This window comes from Melitaea cinxia, chromosome 13, assembly GCF_905220565.1.
Source record: "Melitaea cinxia chromosome 13, ilMelCinx1.1, whole genome shotgun sequence".
Lineage (NCBI taxonomy): Eukaryota > Metazoa > Arthropoda > Insecta > Lepidoptera > Nymphalidae > Melitaea > Melitaea cinxia.
In genome coordinates, this window is record NC_059406.1 from 6977796 (window position 1) to 6992066 (window position 14271).

General features: G+C 32.0%; 1 protein-coding gene across 1 annotated transcript; it reads left to right on the plus strand.

Moving 5' to 3' along the window:
- The first annotated feature begins 393 nt into the window (after positions 1 to 393).
- LOC123659124 (gonadotropin-releasing hormone receptor-like) lies at positions 394 to 13763 on the plus strand. The gene is made up of 5 exons (XM_045594383.1): positions 394 to 936; positions 3421 to 3604; positions 7931 to 8130; positions 10113 to 10234; positions 13628 to 13763. The coding sequence occupies exons 1-5, from the start codon at positions 394 to 396 to the stop codon at positions 13761 to 13763; spliced, it is 1185 nt and encodes a 394-aa protein (XP_045450339.1).
- Positions 13764 to 14271: the final 508 nt, after the last annotated feature.

Below are 14271 nucleotides of genomic sequence, written 5' to 3' on the forward strand. Positions count from 1 at the left end.
GTACGTCGATAACCTCAGCTGTATAAATAAATTGTCGTTCGCTTAGCCCTTATAGACCATAAAGAAGCAATTATTGTTCTCCTTTGTGTTATAATTTAACAAATACAAGGATTAGATGAATAACCCGTTAATGGTTACAAGTACATAATACAATAACTATTTGCACTTAGAAAATACGTAGCTTGTATAATTATAAGCTTAACATATTTAAGTGTAATCAGACATTACGTTAGGCTAAGTAAAAAAAGGAAATAAGATTACCATATATATAATACAAGACAAAAACTGATAGACTTTCAATTTGTTTCAGATTACGAAGAAAATTATTGTGAAAAAAAAAAAAAACAAAACATGGAGAGCTCAGACTACAATAATACACACAATCATATAGACATGTGTTTAAAAGAACATATAATAAACAGCACATTAAATAATGATATATCAAATCACACATTTGCATATAATGGCACTCAGATCACTTGCTTAGGGCATGCCCCTGTTCTGACAAGAAGCGCCATTATACGAGCAAGTGTGCTCTGCGTAATTGCAGTTTTATCTTTCTTTGGAAACTGTGCGACTATGATAAGTGTATGGAGGGGTAAGAGATGTCGAAGACGAGTGAGGCCATCGTGGACGGCAATATATAGTCTCATATACCAACTTAGTATAGCCGATTTACTTGTGACCATCTTCTGTATAGCGGGAGAAGCAGGCTGGTCGTTTACAGTCCAGTGGTATGCGGGAACAGTCGCTTGCAAGCTGTTCAAATTCATGCAAATGTTTGCTCTATATTTAAGTACATTTATACTCGTACTGATTGGAGTCGATCGCTGGTTGGCTGTTAAATATCCAATGAAAAGCATGGCTACTTCAACAAGAAGTGTTAGACTTGTAATAATAGCTTGGGTCCTAAGTTTCATTCTAAGTATACCACAGGTCAGCATACATTTTATTTGAATTTATTATCTACATTTACTATCTTGTATATCAATTTTGCTGCGCGGCTACGGAACTAAAGAATATAGCCATCCCCTATGTCCCCGTGGGGAGTAAGGGATAACACAGTTCCATTACCACCTTGGAACTTATAAAGCCGATGGCGCGATAACCGTCCAACTGCTGGCTTTGAAATACACAGACCGAAGATGGGCAGCAGCTCTTCGGTACGACAAAGCCAGCCCTGCGGACACCAACCCGCCTGCCCAGCGTGGTGACTACGTTTGGCGTGAACTTGTGGAGGCCTATGACTGAAACAGGCTAAAGTGATATCAATTTTTGTTTTTATACATTTAAAATCCAATTATTGCTTTTCACGGTAGCTACTTATATGTATGTATCATTTTCTTTTTACATGTCTATTAATAGATTCTATGAAACGTATTTATTACGTTAAACCTACTTTCAGGCTGTGCCAAACTAGTATCATATACCATATTATATTGTTAACAATAAACGCAGATGGTTGTTATAATTTTTCCGAGAATTAAACATTTTTAGAAATAGTGTTTAAATAACAATTGTTAAACAATAACAGCGAATTGTTAAGTATTTTTGTTTAAATTGTAATGTACTTTTATGTATATTACGTAAATGTATTTTTTTTCACATATTTTATATGAAATTTTCGAGGTATTTTTACATATTATAAAGTCATTGAATTCATTTATATTTTAATTTATTCACCAATCAAGGTTTATTAGCAAGCCAAAAGTATCTATTATTTGATAAATCATATAAGTCTAAACAACTACAAGATAATTCTGCTCAATTTATATTATTTTGGAAAATTCTTGATTATAACATGATTAGTTTTAAGTATCATACTCATTTTCTTGTCGTTCCTAATAATTTGAACTACAAATATATTGTTAAGGTAGGGAAACGTAATTACGTTTTTACGAGTATACTGCAACTTCAATATTGTAGCCATTCCGGAGCAATCTCAATAGCATTTTGAAAACTCCACGATATAAAATTGAATGTCTATTTTACAGTTCTGATCAAATGTTTTGATTACACAGTGTCAATATAGTATACCAAATTAATTTATTAATATTTTGTGTCATTATTACTGCTATAAATATGATAATAATGATTACGGTGATAATTGGATACGGTCGAAGGTTTTTTTCGTTGACAGATTTCACGAAGTGAACGTCAAGAAAACCGTAACGGATGTTTTTGTTAGGTAGGACCGGATATTTTATTTGGATCTATGCAAGAGATAATACGGAGTATATAATATACTTTATTGCACTAAAAAAATAATGTACAGAAAATTACACATTAATTTGATGGCAAAGATGGACTCTAGAAGAGATCTCTTCCAGTCAATCAATGGTCATGAGAGAGAGTGTCATACAGCGGGGGACACAGTGCAAGAAATAAAAACGTAAAGAAAATAGCTAAATAACTGTAATATATTACACACTTACAACTAAAAATACACACACTTACATAGATATATAGCTATATAATCCGCTGAAATTATTAGAACTGTAATAATTGTCTGCCAATGCATTAATTCCAGCTAATTTGGTTTTATATACCCCATTTAAGGCAACTTGGAGACTGGTAATAAATTATACACGTGTATACAACGTACATATATACAACGGGTGGATCAAAATACTTTTAGCAATAATAAAATAAACCCCGACTGTCTATTCATCTTATCGAGGCTCGATTCTCGATTCATTAATATTTATTGTATGCCTTAACAAAGTATTTTATAGCATGAAATATGTATTTGTTGGCACTTGCGCTGCCGTGGGCAATCAGAATGGAATTTGTACACAACAGATGCACCGATCACGCCACCTAGTACATCGTTCGATAGTCACCTATCCTCACTCATTACTCGAGTCATTCTAACGTGTATAAAACGATCGGTGCAACCTGGGCTAAGGCAGTCTTAACTCTGGCTTGGCACGGTGCACTTGTTGTATCCTGCTAGTATCTTAACCTAGACTCTTTCAATAATTACTTTGTGCAAACGAGTTAATTGTTAGATATTATATTACGATAAATAATTTGGCTACGCAGAGCGGGCAACTCGAGCAGTGAAGGTGAGCGTTAATGCGCATCTCTAAGGGGGCCTCCTTAAACCTGCACCTAGGTCACAAGTCCTAGGAACTGCTCTGAGTTTCTCCCTCAGCCACTCGATGGAACCGGTACCCGCACGGTTAATTCATCGAATGCTTAGAAGTTAGTCTATCTATAGTAGCTATCTTGTATTACTTTACATTGTTATTAACCAGTGCGACCTCCTAATTCCTACATATTCATCACTTGAGTATGTGTTGTATGAGTGTATTTAAAACAAAAAAAAACATAACATCATTGTTATTAGAAAGTTCAAGAGATTTTTGTGTTTCTACAATAAAAATTAATATTCAATTAAGGTAGTATTTGTTTCAGGCCATAGTGTTTCGAGTGATGAAAGGTCCGTTTGTAGAGGAGTTCTATCAATGTGTGACGCACGGATTCTACACAGAGAGGTGGCAGGAACAAGCGTACACGACGCTCTCTCTTGTAATCATGTTTATCATTCCACTTCTAATATTAATATCAACGTATGTATCGACAGTTAGGACTATAGCGAGTGAGTATTTATGAATAATAGAATAACTTGATTTTGGGGTATTGATATTGAACGTGAAAGTATTAAGTAAATATTTTGTGCTATTAATCATAGAAAAGAAATATTAACATGCTCTTTAAAAAATTCTGGAATATGTTATCCACCAACTATTATTATATTTTATATTTACAACATACACACACGGTCATCTGTTCCTAAAGTAGGCAACTTAATGCTTGTGTTATAGGTAACATCCAACTGTTACCTCTAGCTTTTTTTCGATAAACATACAAATTTTATCAAATTTATAACTACTAGTTATTTAACTAAAGGTTAACTTTTCTCTGTGGTTTTTTTTTGACGTAAGACTTCCTTACACACGCTTGATTTAGGGAATAAGTTTTGAATGCGTGACGAACGCGTTACGAAAAGAGTGATCGGGCGAGGCGAGCCGAAGTTGAGAGGGAGATTTAAGTTAGTAAAGATAGCAAGAGAGAGAGTTATGTCGTAAGTTTTACTCCAGACTTGTGGTCACAAGCATTTTTCGTTTGTGTTTTCGAACTCCCAAAATTGAATAAAAATCAAAAAAAACTTTATTCAAATAGGCCCCACTGAGCACTTTTGAATCGTCATTTTACAAATTAAAACTTTAAAAATAAATTATTATTTTTGTAAAAGTAAAGCTACCACCGATTCTGAATGTAGATTCTGCAGAGAAAAATCGGCAAGAATCTTGGCATTTACTCTTTTAAAAAATGATATATAAACTGTGGTTTAGTACAACATTAGTAACATGTTGCATAAAATACTGCGTATCTAAGTCCACGCATCTTTGTCAATTATGTAATCCTGCACCGCCACACACACACATATACACACAAACATCAGCCTATCGCAGTCCACTGCTGGACATAGGCCTCCACAAGTTTGCGCCAAAAATGGCGTGAACTCGTGTGTTTTGCCCATAGTCACGACGCTGGGCCGGCGGGTTGGTGACCGCAGGGCTGGTTTTGTCGCACCGAAGACGCTGCTGCCCGCCTTCGGTCTGTGTATTTAAAAGCCAGCAGTTGGATGGTTATTCCGCCATCGGTCGGCTTTTTAATTTCCAAGGTGGTAGTGGAACTGTGTTATCCCTTAGTCGCCTCTTACTATACCCACGGGAAGAGAGGGGGTGGCTATATTCTTTAATGCCGTAACTACAAAGCCGTGCACCGAATAATTTATCTATTTTTTTTTTAATAAAAACTTTAAATTAAAAAAAAATTGTTCTAAGTAGTTAAAATTGATAAGTTTAGTATAACTAGACCCATATATAAGCACCGTGAATCACCGTTCTGGTGTAGTTTATAAGAATTTACCTTAAAAGTGTGATGCTTTATAGATTTGCTTTATAGATTAGATACCTGCAAAGAAATATTTTTCTATTCTTAATACTCCTATAAAATATAATAGACCTTCCCATTGTTGCTCGGGTAGCACGAAAATACGTCGATCTTGTCTATTTTCAAAAATATCTTAAATAAAATGTCACTGACGATAGAGAAATTATTAACCAATCTGCAAGTGATTAACGAATGAGTTACGGATTTAGCTTTTAATATTTTTCGAAGGGAAAGGAAGGTAGGTAGGTAAACGACGCGTTAGCCAATAGAAAGAGGTTAAACAGGTTTAAAAGGTTGTTTCAGTTCAGTATTTTAGATACATTCCAAAATGCTACGACGAAGTTAGAAAGTAAATTAAAAACAGATTTTTCCAATGCAGGGTTGATTAGGTTATAAAGCTCTTGTACTTTATGTAATTTAATATAACTGGATAAAATATTACGAGTTAAAAATTATGGATTTGTTTAATATACAAAATCTATTTTCGTTTTTTATGATTGTAAACAAATTTGAGTTTGAGACAACGGGTGTTAACGGAAATAAACGGATATTTTTATTTTCAGCAATTTAGTACATTCTAATAATATTCTAAATGTTGAAAGGATTTGAAGGTACTAAGGTTAAATTTTCTTTTTAATAATAAAGTTGATTTGTTGTTGACCTTGGACTAGCAATGCTAAAACCTTTTTAATAGAGGTCGCCTCATTGCCTCCACTGGTGACAAGAGGGATGGAGCATTTTTTGCCCAGAGAATAGGGATAGCGATTCAACGGGGAAAGGCTGCAAGCTGATTAGGCTGTGACTGATTTGAAAATTTTTAGTATAAATATCTTAAGTTAAAAGTTTGATTGTACAAACTTGCAATACAGGAAATTGATTTTTTAAACTGGTAGCACCGTTCATCCCAGTCCCTTCAAGAGAAAATCAACGATTACAAAAATAGAGGTCGAAACAGTCTAATCAAATCAATTATAATTACTCATGTAAGCGTAAACACAAGCATTCAGTAAATATTCAGTTCTTATTTTGTGAATTGTAAATAATAATAATACTGTTTTATTGTTTTTCGTCATTTATCATTTTGATATGAGATAGAAAAAAATTGAAAATGATTGTTGTATAAACATATATATATAACAAAAATAATATTATAATATTTTTATGTATTTTAATATTTTAAGAGAGATTCGTTGAAGTGTCCTGACCTTTTCATCGACGTATTTTCCTTTTTAAGCTCAGGAAGCTTTATTCGTTATGTTTTTTCGTATTTGATTACCTGAAATTAATTATCACTTTTCATGACACCGGAAATTTATACATTTACAAAGAATAGAAAATTTATTTTCTCAAGATTTAATATAATATTAAAATACCAAACAAGATAAGTGACTAAAAGATTAGTATTGATTTGATATAAAAAATAATGTATTGTTTATTCAGTTTCTTCATCTACTAATAGATGGCGTTGTGCGTCCGAGTCAAAGACAAATGTATTTAGTTCCTTCATTTACTAATAGATGGCGTGGTGCTGTCTGGTAAATCGCGCTGTCAAGATTATTTCACAGATGTATTTAAGAGACTTCTGATCCTTTAACCGGTGCCCCTCCACTCCGATGACGCTCTAAGCCGAGGTGCGATCTCGCTAGGAGACACCCTTAGGGCGGGCGTTTCCCCCCCCCCGAGCCCTCCCAGAGGGCTCCCATTCTTCCTTCGCGGCCGGCTTGCCTAAGTGCCCGGCCCCTCTCACCGGTGACTCTGTAAAGGCCGCTGGGGCCAACAGTACTCAACAATTCGAAAAAAAAAAATCTAACCGGTGACGCTGTAAAAGCCAGTAGGGCAACAGTAACAGTCATTTCGAAAAAAAAAGTATCTTTTGAGCCCCCGAGCTTTCCTAGAGGGCTCATCTCCTTCCTTCGCGGCCGTTGTCTATAGTACTCGGCCCCTCTCACTGGTGATGCTGTTAGGGCCTTTAGGGCAAACGGCACTCAAAAATTTGAAAAAAAAATTAGAGTAAGAAAATATGAGTTTAAGTGTGAGTTTAAATAATAAACATACGAATTTAAAATTTGAATACGAGTTTGAATATATTTCAAGTTCTTAAAAGACACAATATCTAACGCTTAAAATGTAAATTTTATACAATTAAAGGGCAGGACAAAAGCAAGTAAATTTACTTAATACGCTACGATTAAGATGTTTGCCTCCCTTTTTAGAAAAAAAACCACCATTAATTATAGTCCACATAATTTTTATATCATTTTATAGATAATTGCTTGTTCTACCGGCATCCACAACTAAAAAATCTATTATTGCTGTTGTTTTTGTAAATTAATTATTAAAATTATTTAGCGCGAATTTGCACGGGTATTGCTAGTTTACCTCAATACAATAGTAGCCACTAAGTCAAGAATTATCTGTAACCATTCACAATATTACAGAATATTAAAAAAAAAAAATATTAAAAATAATTATTTAAGGTTTGTTTTGAATATAATAGTTATTGTTATCAGAATACGTTTTTTTTTACTAGATGTGCCCGCGGTTTCAAACGCGTTAATTTGAGGGAATAATAGACAATAGCCTCCTTTGGTTAATTCTCTCCAACAGAAAAATATTTTGTTAATTCGAAATAGTAGTCCCAGAGATTAGTGAGCTTAAACAACAAAACAAACACTCAAACAATCATACAAACAATCAAACTTTTCAGCGGTTCTATCCGCATATGAGAACATTATAATTTCGTCGGTAATAAGACTATTCAAGGGAAAAAGATTCAATACAACAGTTACTGAGATTAGCGCGATCAAACTAAAATATAACAGACATTGAAATTTTCTGAAGCGTATATTCCAAACTGCAAAATTAAATTTCGAACATCCGTTCCTATTAAATCACAATGTTCACGCATAAAATATTATCTTTCGGTGCTGTAATACGATCGTTGAATGTTAAATATTTCTTACAGAAAGTGAAAAAGTATTTCAACCGGAAGTTTCAAGACAAGGCAAATTTTTAGCAGCCGATTCGAACAGACGACGACTCATCGACAGAGCTAAAATGAAATCTCTACGGATGTCGATTGTCATAGTAGCTGCCTTTGTCATATGGTGGACCCCGTATTACGTGATGATGATTATATTCACATTTCTCGATCCTGATAAAGGCGTAAGTTATGTTATATTTATATAACAACTTAAACGTTTTTATACTTATTTAAATTAGTGAATAGTTAATCCATTGTTTAAGTTTGAAAAGTTTTTATACTCGCATAATTGTTAGCATGATGCGGGCAAAGATAGAATTCCTTTATATTTTGTATAATTAGGTTTCGGCTTAAATTAATAACACAAGTGCATGTAAATATAATAGTACCACGTTTTCGTTATATTATATATTTTTTTAACGTATTTGAAGTTTGTATAGTACTAGAATGAACAATTAATACATAACTATTTATTATTAATAATATTATATTTAATGTTCGACAAGTCAACGACGTTGTGTCAATGACAATAGTAACTTGCCTGCCATCGTCGTGAATGTTTTAATTATTAAGTCATTTAAGTTAAGAAAAATTAGTATTGTACCATAAAATTGAAAAATAAACGAATTTTGTTTATTCATACATAAACTGTAAGGTAATAATTTTTAATTTGTTTTAAAAGGATTGAACTTTATTTAATCAACCTTTTTACGGATGCCAAGGAATCAGTCTAATATGACTCTCCATTGTTCGTTGGTTTCTTACAGAGCAATACAAACTGTCAGAAGCATCGCATGAAATTTCTATAAAATATGTTTTATTATAGACCATATAGCTATAAATACCATAATAATTGTGTTTGATCGCAAACGAAAAAAAAACCGACTTCAATGCCATCGACAAGTAATACAACATAAGTAGATAAAAAAAGTTAAATTGCCTTAACACACACATTTTATACACCTGCTGCTATTTCTTCTCGCTTTTCAATGACTCCTCTTATTTCACTCATCCATGAATTCAATTGACCTCAAAAAAACGTTAACTCATTTATATCCACCAACTTGCAGTGGAGCAGCGTGGTAGATTAAGCTCCAATCCTTGGAAAAAGAGGGCTATGATGTTACAGGCTGAATTTGATAATCAAACACAGTTAAAATATCTCTTATGCCACATTAATATATATATATATATATATATATATATATATATATATATATATATATATATATATATATATATATATATATATATATGTTATCTCTCTCACACGCTATATATATATAGTGAGAGAGAGATTGAGAGTATACTATGCGAAAGATCTGTTAAGTCTGTTTGAACGTTAGTTTTATCTGTATTCATAAAAGAACTCAATCCAGTAAAAGTAAGTAGCAGTATCACTAGGCTCAGTATTTTCTACAAAATATAAATCATGCAAATACAGCTGAAATTTCTATAGGACCATGATGTCCGCTAGGTTACACAATGCTCTGACAGCATACAACGTAAACATTATCGATTTACAATTAAAACTGAATCTATACCAAATACTAATACTGCTAGCATAGAGTTAATTTAGTTTTTATTTGTATTAGCCCTGAGTGTCTACTCTACAAAATGACGATATTAGGTATATAGTCCGTAGGTTCTAGAACATTACGCCAAAGTAATTCAAGTTTCGTAAAATTTATAATAGCTAAAACCCTGAGGGCTATGTAACAAAACTATAGTTCAAATATCGTATCTGTCTTATTTAGATTATCTTAAACAAATTTATTTATTTATTTAAAAACAAACAGCACAAATAACAATATATAGCAATTGAACCAAACAACATTTGGCTAATGATAGGTCTTTACGTATAAGAAGTAGTATAAACATATCATGCGGACAGAGTATTTGCACGGCAAGATATTACATGTATAAATGTCATTTTTTTTTTCTAAAACGGCGAATATTATAATATATCAGCTTGAAATTTAATTTTCATTAACGAAGAGCCTCTTAGTTTTAATTTCAATAAAATTCACCTTAGACTTGAAGGTGAAGGAATACATTGTTATAATATGTGATACTATAATGTACCTACAATATTACATTTCACACTACTAGTCAAGTTTATTCAATAAAATTCGTTTCTTGTTCATTCCTATCTTTGTTACAGTTAATCGAAGATCTTCGTTCAGGGATTTTTTTTTTCGGAATGTCAAACAGTCTAGTCAATCCAGTGATATATGGTGCTTTTCATCTGTGGCCGAAAAAGAAGCGATTTCGAAACAGTGACAGGTAATAAATTTTAAAATATAAGTTTTAAGTGTATGCATTTTAAGGCCAACTGTAATTCTTCTTGAGTTAGATATTGCTTGTATCCTTTTTTATTCTAGCTGACCCGATAAATTTCATACGGCCACTTTTTTCGTGAATATATTTTTCATTACTTCAATTTTTCTTTTATATATAAAAACCTCGCCACAGTAAAGAACACAAAAAAAGGATCATCAAATTCGGTGCAAATGTTTGGCAGTTTATGGCATTTTGGCGAGTCATTTTTATTTGTATACAGTTTAAAATGAGTATATTTTTCGCGCTGGTTTTTTTATGAAGTTTTATTAATGGGAACGAATAAAAATACTTTGATTTTTAAAGTATTGAATTCAAAATGACATATTTTAAAAAACATGTAAGTAAATTTTTTTATTCCTATAAGGCAGCATGCACATATAACTATAGATATAAATTACTATTACTATCAATATTTTAATTATTTGTTTGTGAGCGGTTGCTAGTTGCAACAAAAATTTTTCTTTAGTAATCTGTTTATAATAATCTCTTAAGAACTAAATATTTAATATTTAAAATCCTAGTTTACTCTTCGGATCAAATATATTTATTCTCATAAGAATTAATAATTCACTTATATGAGAAATATATTGGAAAGAATACATTTTTAAATAGCTATAAGTTTACAATAATTCTAGCCGAGCGTGTCGGTAATATACAATAGCTCATTATACAATATCGACACAAAAAGCAAAAAAGTGGGTAGAAACGCATTACATCGATGGTAAGACCGGTAACTATGTAGTAAAAAAAGCAACAAAAACAGCAAGCGACAAAACACAAACAAATACATAAATCTTCAAATGTTCAACTAGATGCGGCCATGCGAAATATATTTTTATGTGTGTAATTTTAAAATTATATAATTAAGGTTTTTATTTATCAATTACTTTATTTTTTATTGAGATTTTGTAACCTATTTCCTACTTATTTTAACGATATTACTTTGATTTATTATTTTAAGTGATGATCTTTTAAATATATGTATATAAATAATATTAAATTGACGTTTTTTTTAAATCAATTTTTTTGCAGACTAAGAATTTTATTTTGATATTTTGTAGATATATTTTTTTAAATGTATAAATTTGTTGTTTTTTTTATTTTGCAACCTACTTCTTAATTATTATTATTGTTTAATTATTATTATTATTTATTTTTCTTTCACGTTATTACTTCTACTTATTATTTTGATGATAATTTTTGTTTGTAGTTGTGATAATGGTTTTTATTATAATTTAAGATTTTGTAAATATTTTTTTAGTATTTTTTTTAAACTTCAGGCAGGATGCTTTTTTGTATATTTTTCTTTTTAGTAAAAGTTAAAGTGCCACGTACGTCTTTATTTATAATTTTTCTTATTAGTATGCAAGAATAGTATTTGTACGATTGTTCAATGTTAAGTATTTTCGTATCTTTATATATTTTAGTTGAAGATGTTAGGAAATCGTAAATAAATAGTAATTTAACCAGTTTGCTTTGAGCAACTTGAAGTGTGTTAAGATTAGTTCTAGCAGCTGCCCCAGATCTGTATGATATAGTCTATGTGCGGCTTTGCCAAAAAGTTATAGATAAAGTAGCGTACTTTTAGTGGTAGACAGTGAACAATTCCGCGTAGTGCTCCAGTAAGTGATGTTAACTTTGATTTTACTTTTTTCAATTGTAATTTCCAAGTCAGTTGATTATCCAACATTAGCCTTAAATACTTTTCACTAGTAACTATTTTTATTTCAAAACCATCAATTTTCAAAGGTGCGAAATTAGGTATTGTTTTATTTTTTTGCTGTAAAAATGACATAGTTTGTTTCCGATACGTTTATTGTTAGTAGGTTAGACCGAAACCACATTTTAAAAATATAATGATCACCTTGCGCGTCTTGAATGATTGGTTTAATTTCGCCACCGAAACAAAACAGGCTTGTATCATCCGCATATAGTGATAGATCACCTTTGAGTTTCAACCTACTTAGGGAGTTAATATAAATAAGAAAGAGCAACGGGAACAAAACTGTCCCCTGTGGCACACCGCACGTTATTATTTTTGGGCTACTTTCATATTTTGAAATTTTGACTACCTGGTAGCGATTGGAAAGATATGACTACTGTTATTCATTAAATTTTAAATGTTACAATATATTGGAAATATTATAAATTCATATATTTACTTTATTTTTTTATTCATTTTTTTTTTCTTTAAACGGTCAAATCTATTTGTCGATTTATAAAATCTTTAAAATGCCTTTTTTAATAATGTTAAAAAATATATAAAGTACAAGAAACTACGCGGGTTGACTAGTTGCATACATGTGACGTTGTGAGAAAAAGCTTTTACAATTTCACGTGCGTTTCACTCGGAGGCAACGGAGTGAAATATTGGACTTTTCACGAATTTGCTACAGCTGTGTAGGAAGTGTTTAAATTCCGATACACCTCTTCATTTTGAAAAATAGTGAAATGCTTCGTTTATTCGCGATTTTATGATTTTTATTTTCCTTTGCGTTTAATTTATTTGCTTGTTTTTATTTAAACAAAGTATTAAAGTGAAAAAAATGGCAAAATAATATTCTGCAGTTTAAGCGCTTAAAATATAAATTGCCTTTATATAATTTTTTTATTCCACGTACAACCCACAGACCAGTGGTAAGAGAGTGTAATCAACAGCTTACACTCTATTTTAGTCACAAACAGACTTTTAATTTCATTTTTTGTTTGTCGGCTAAGTCGGACAAATACTTTTTGATATTAGTGCTATTTTGAAGTCGTAAAACGTAATCAAGGGATTTTTTGTTAAAGTAACTTCTAATAAAAAACAATATTAAATCTTTTATTGTTTTTTAAAAGGAAAAAAATGATTTATTAATGCAGCAAGATATAATAAATAAATATTTTTTTACGAAAATATATTTTGTATTCGTTGATTTATTTTGCTTCACAATTCAGATACATACAAGAGCTATAGAGATAACATACAAGCGCTGGGCTCCTTTTTCCACGTAGGAGAAGGGTCAGAGCATAATCCACCACGCTGAACCACCATGAATAACGATCGCTATCAGGTGTCTATAACATACACCGAGACTGACTGCTTAACGTGCTCTTTGAGGCACGCCGAAGAGGACAAAGACATCCAGACCGGAAGGAAGTATTTGTACAAATACAAATACGCATCCCGAGCAGGAATCGAATCCGCTATCGCCGGTGTGTGAGCGCCCTCATGGTGCAAGTACCACTACACCAGAGCGATGTCTGTTATTTTGCTTGAATGAAATGGATTCAATTGTTTATTCTTTGCAAAGATGAAAAATACACTTAAAGTTTATTCGATTCTATTTGTTACAGAGAGTCTGGAGGACGCCAAACGCACGCGTCTTTACTTCGAAAAGGTGATAATACTTCTTCTGTGCGGCTAACAACAATAAGATCTCTCAGATTGTCGACTAAATATTCAAACGGACAGAACATGAGCTTATTATAACCCATTACTAGTGATAGACTTATTCCTCTCACGATTCCTGAAGAAAGCTTAAAGTTTCAGTGATTATTAACTAGTCAACTTAGGGTATGAGCGCAAAGTGTGTCAACACTGTCAGTTATAATGAGAATTTTTTGTAGTAAAAACCTAATAAGGTCAAAATATGCCCCTAAAAAAATGTATAAATAAATAAATAAATATCTACACAATACACACACGGTCGTCTGTTCCTAAAGTAACAACTTAATGCTTGTGTTATAGGTAACAGCCGACTGGTATAGCTACTTTTTTTTTCGATAAGCATACTTACAAATAATACATATATAATTAAATATATGTATTACACGCGCACTCAGAATGGGAATCGAATCTTCAACCCCCGGAACAGAAAGCAGGGTAGGGCACTACAAACTGCGCCAAAGGGCTAGTCAAAAATGTATTTTGTCGTATCGGTTTAAGTGTGTAATTATATTGTTAATTTACTACGCTATTTGGAGTTCTTTAGATAGCT

Excerpts from the sequence above, each read along its gene's own strand:
- LOC123659124 (XM_045594383.1), top strand. The coding sequence starts at position 394 with ATGTGTTTAAAAGAACATATAATAAACAGCACATTAAATAATGATATA. Across the intron at positions 937-3,420 it reads TCATTCTAAGTATACCACAG|GCCATAGTGTTTCGAGTGAT; the intron begins GTCAGCATACAT and ends TATTTGTTTCAG. Across the intron at positions 10,235-13,627 it reads CGATTTCGAAACAGTGACAG|AGAGTCTGGAGGACGCCAAA; the intron begins GTAATAAATTTT and ends TATTTGTTACAG.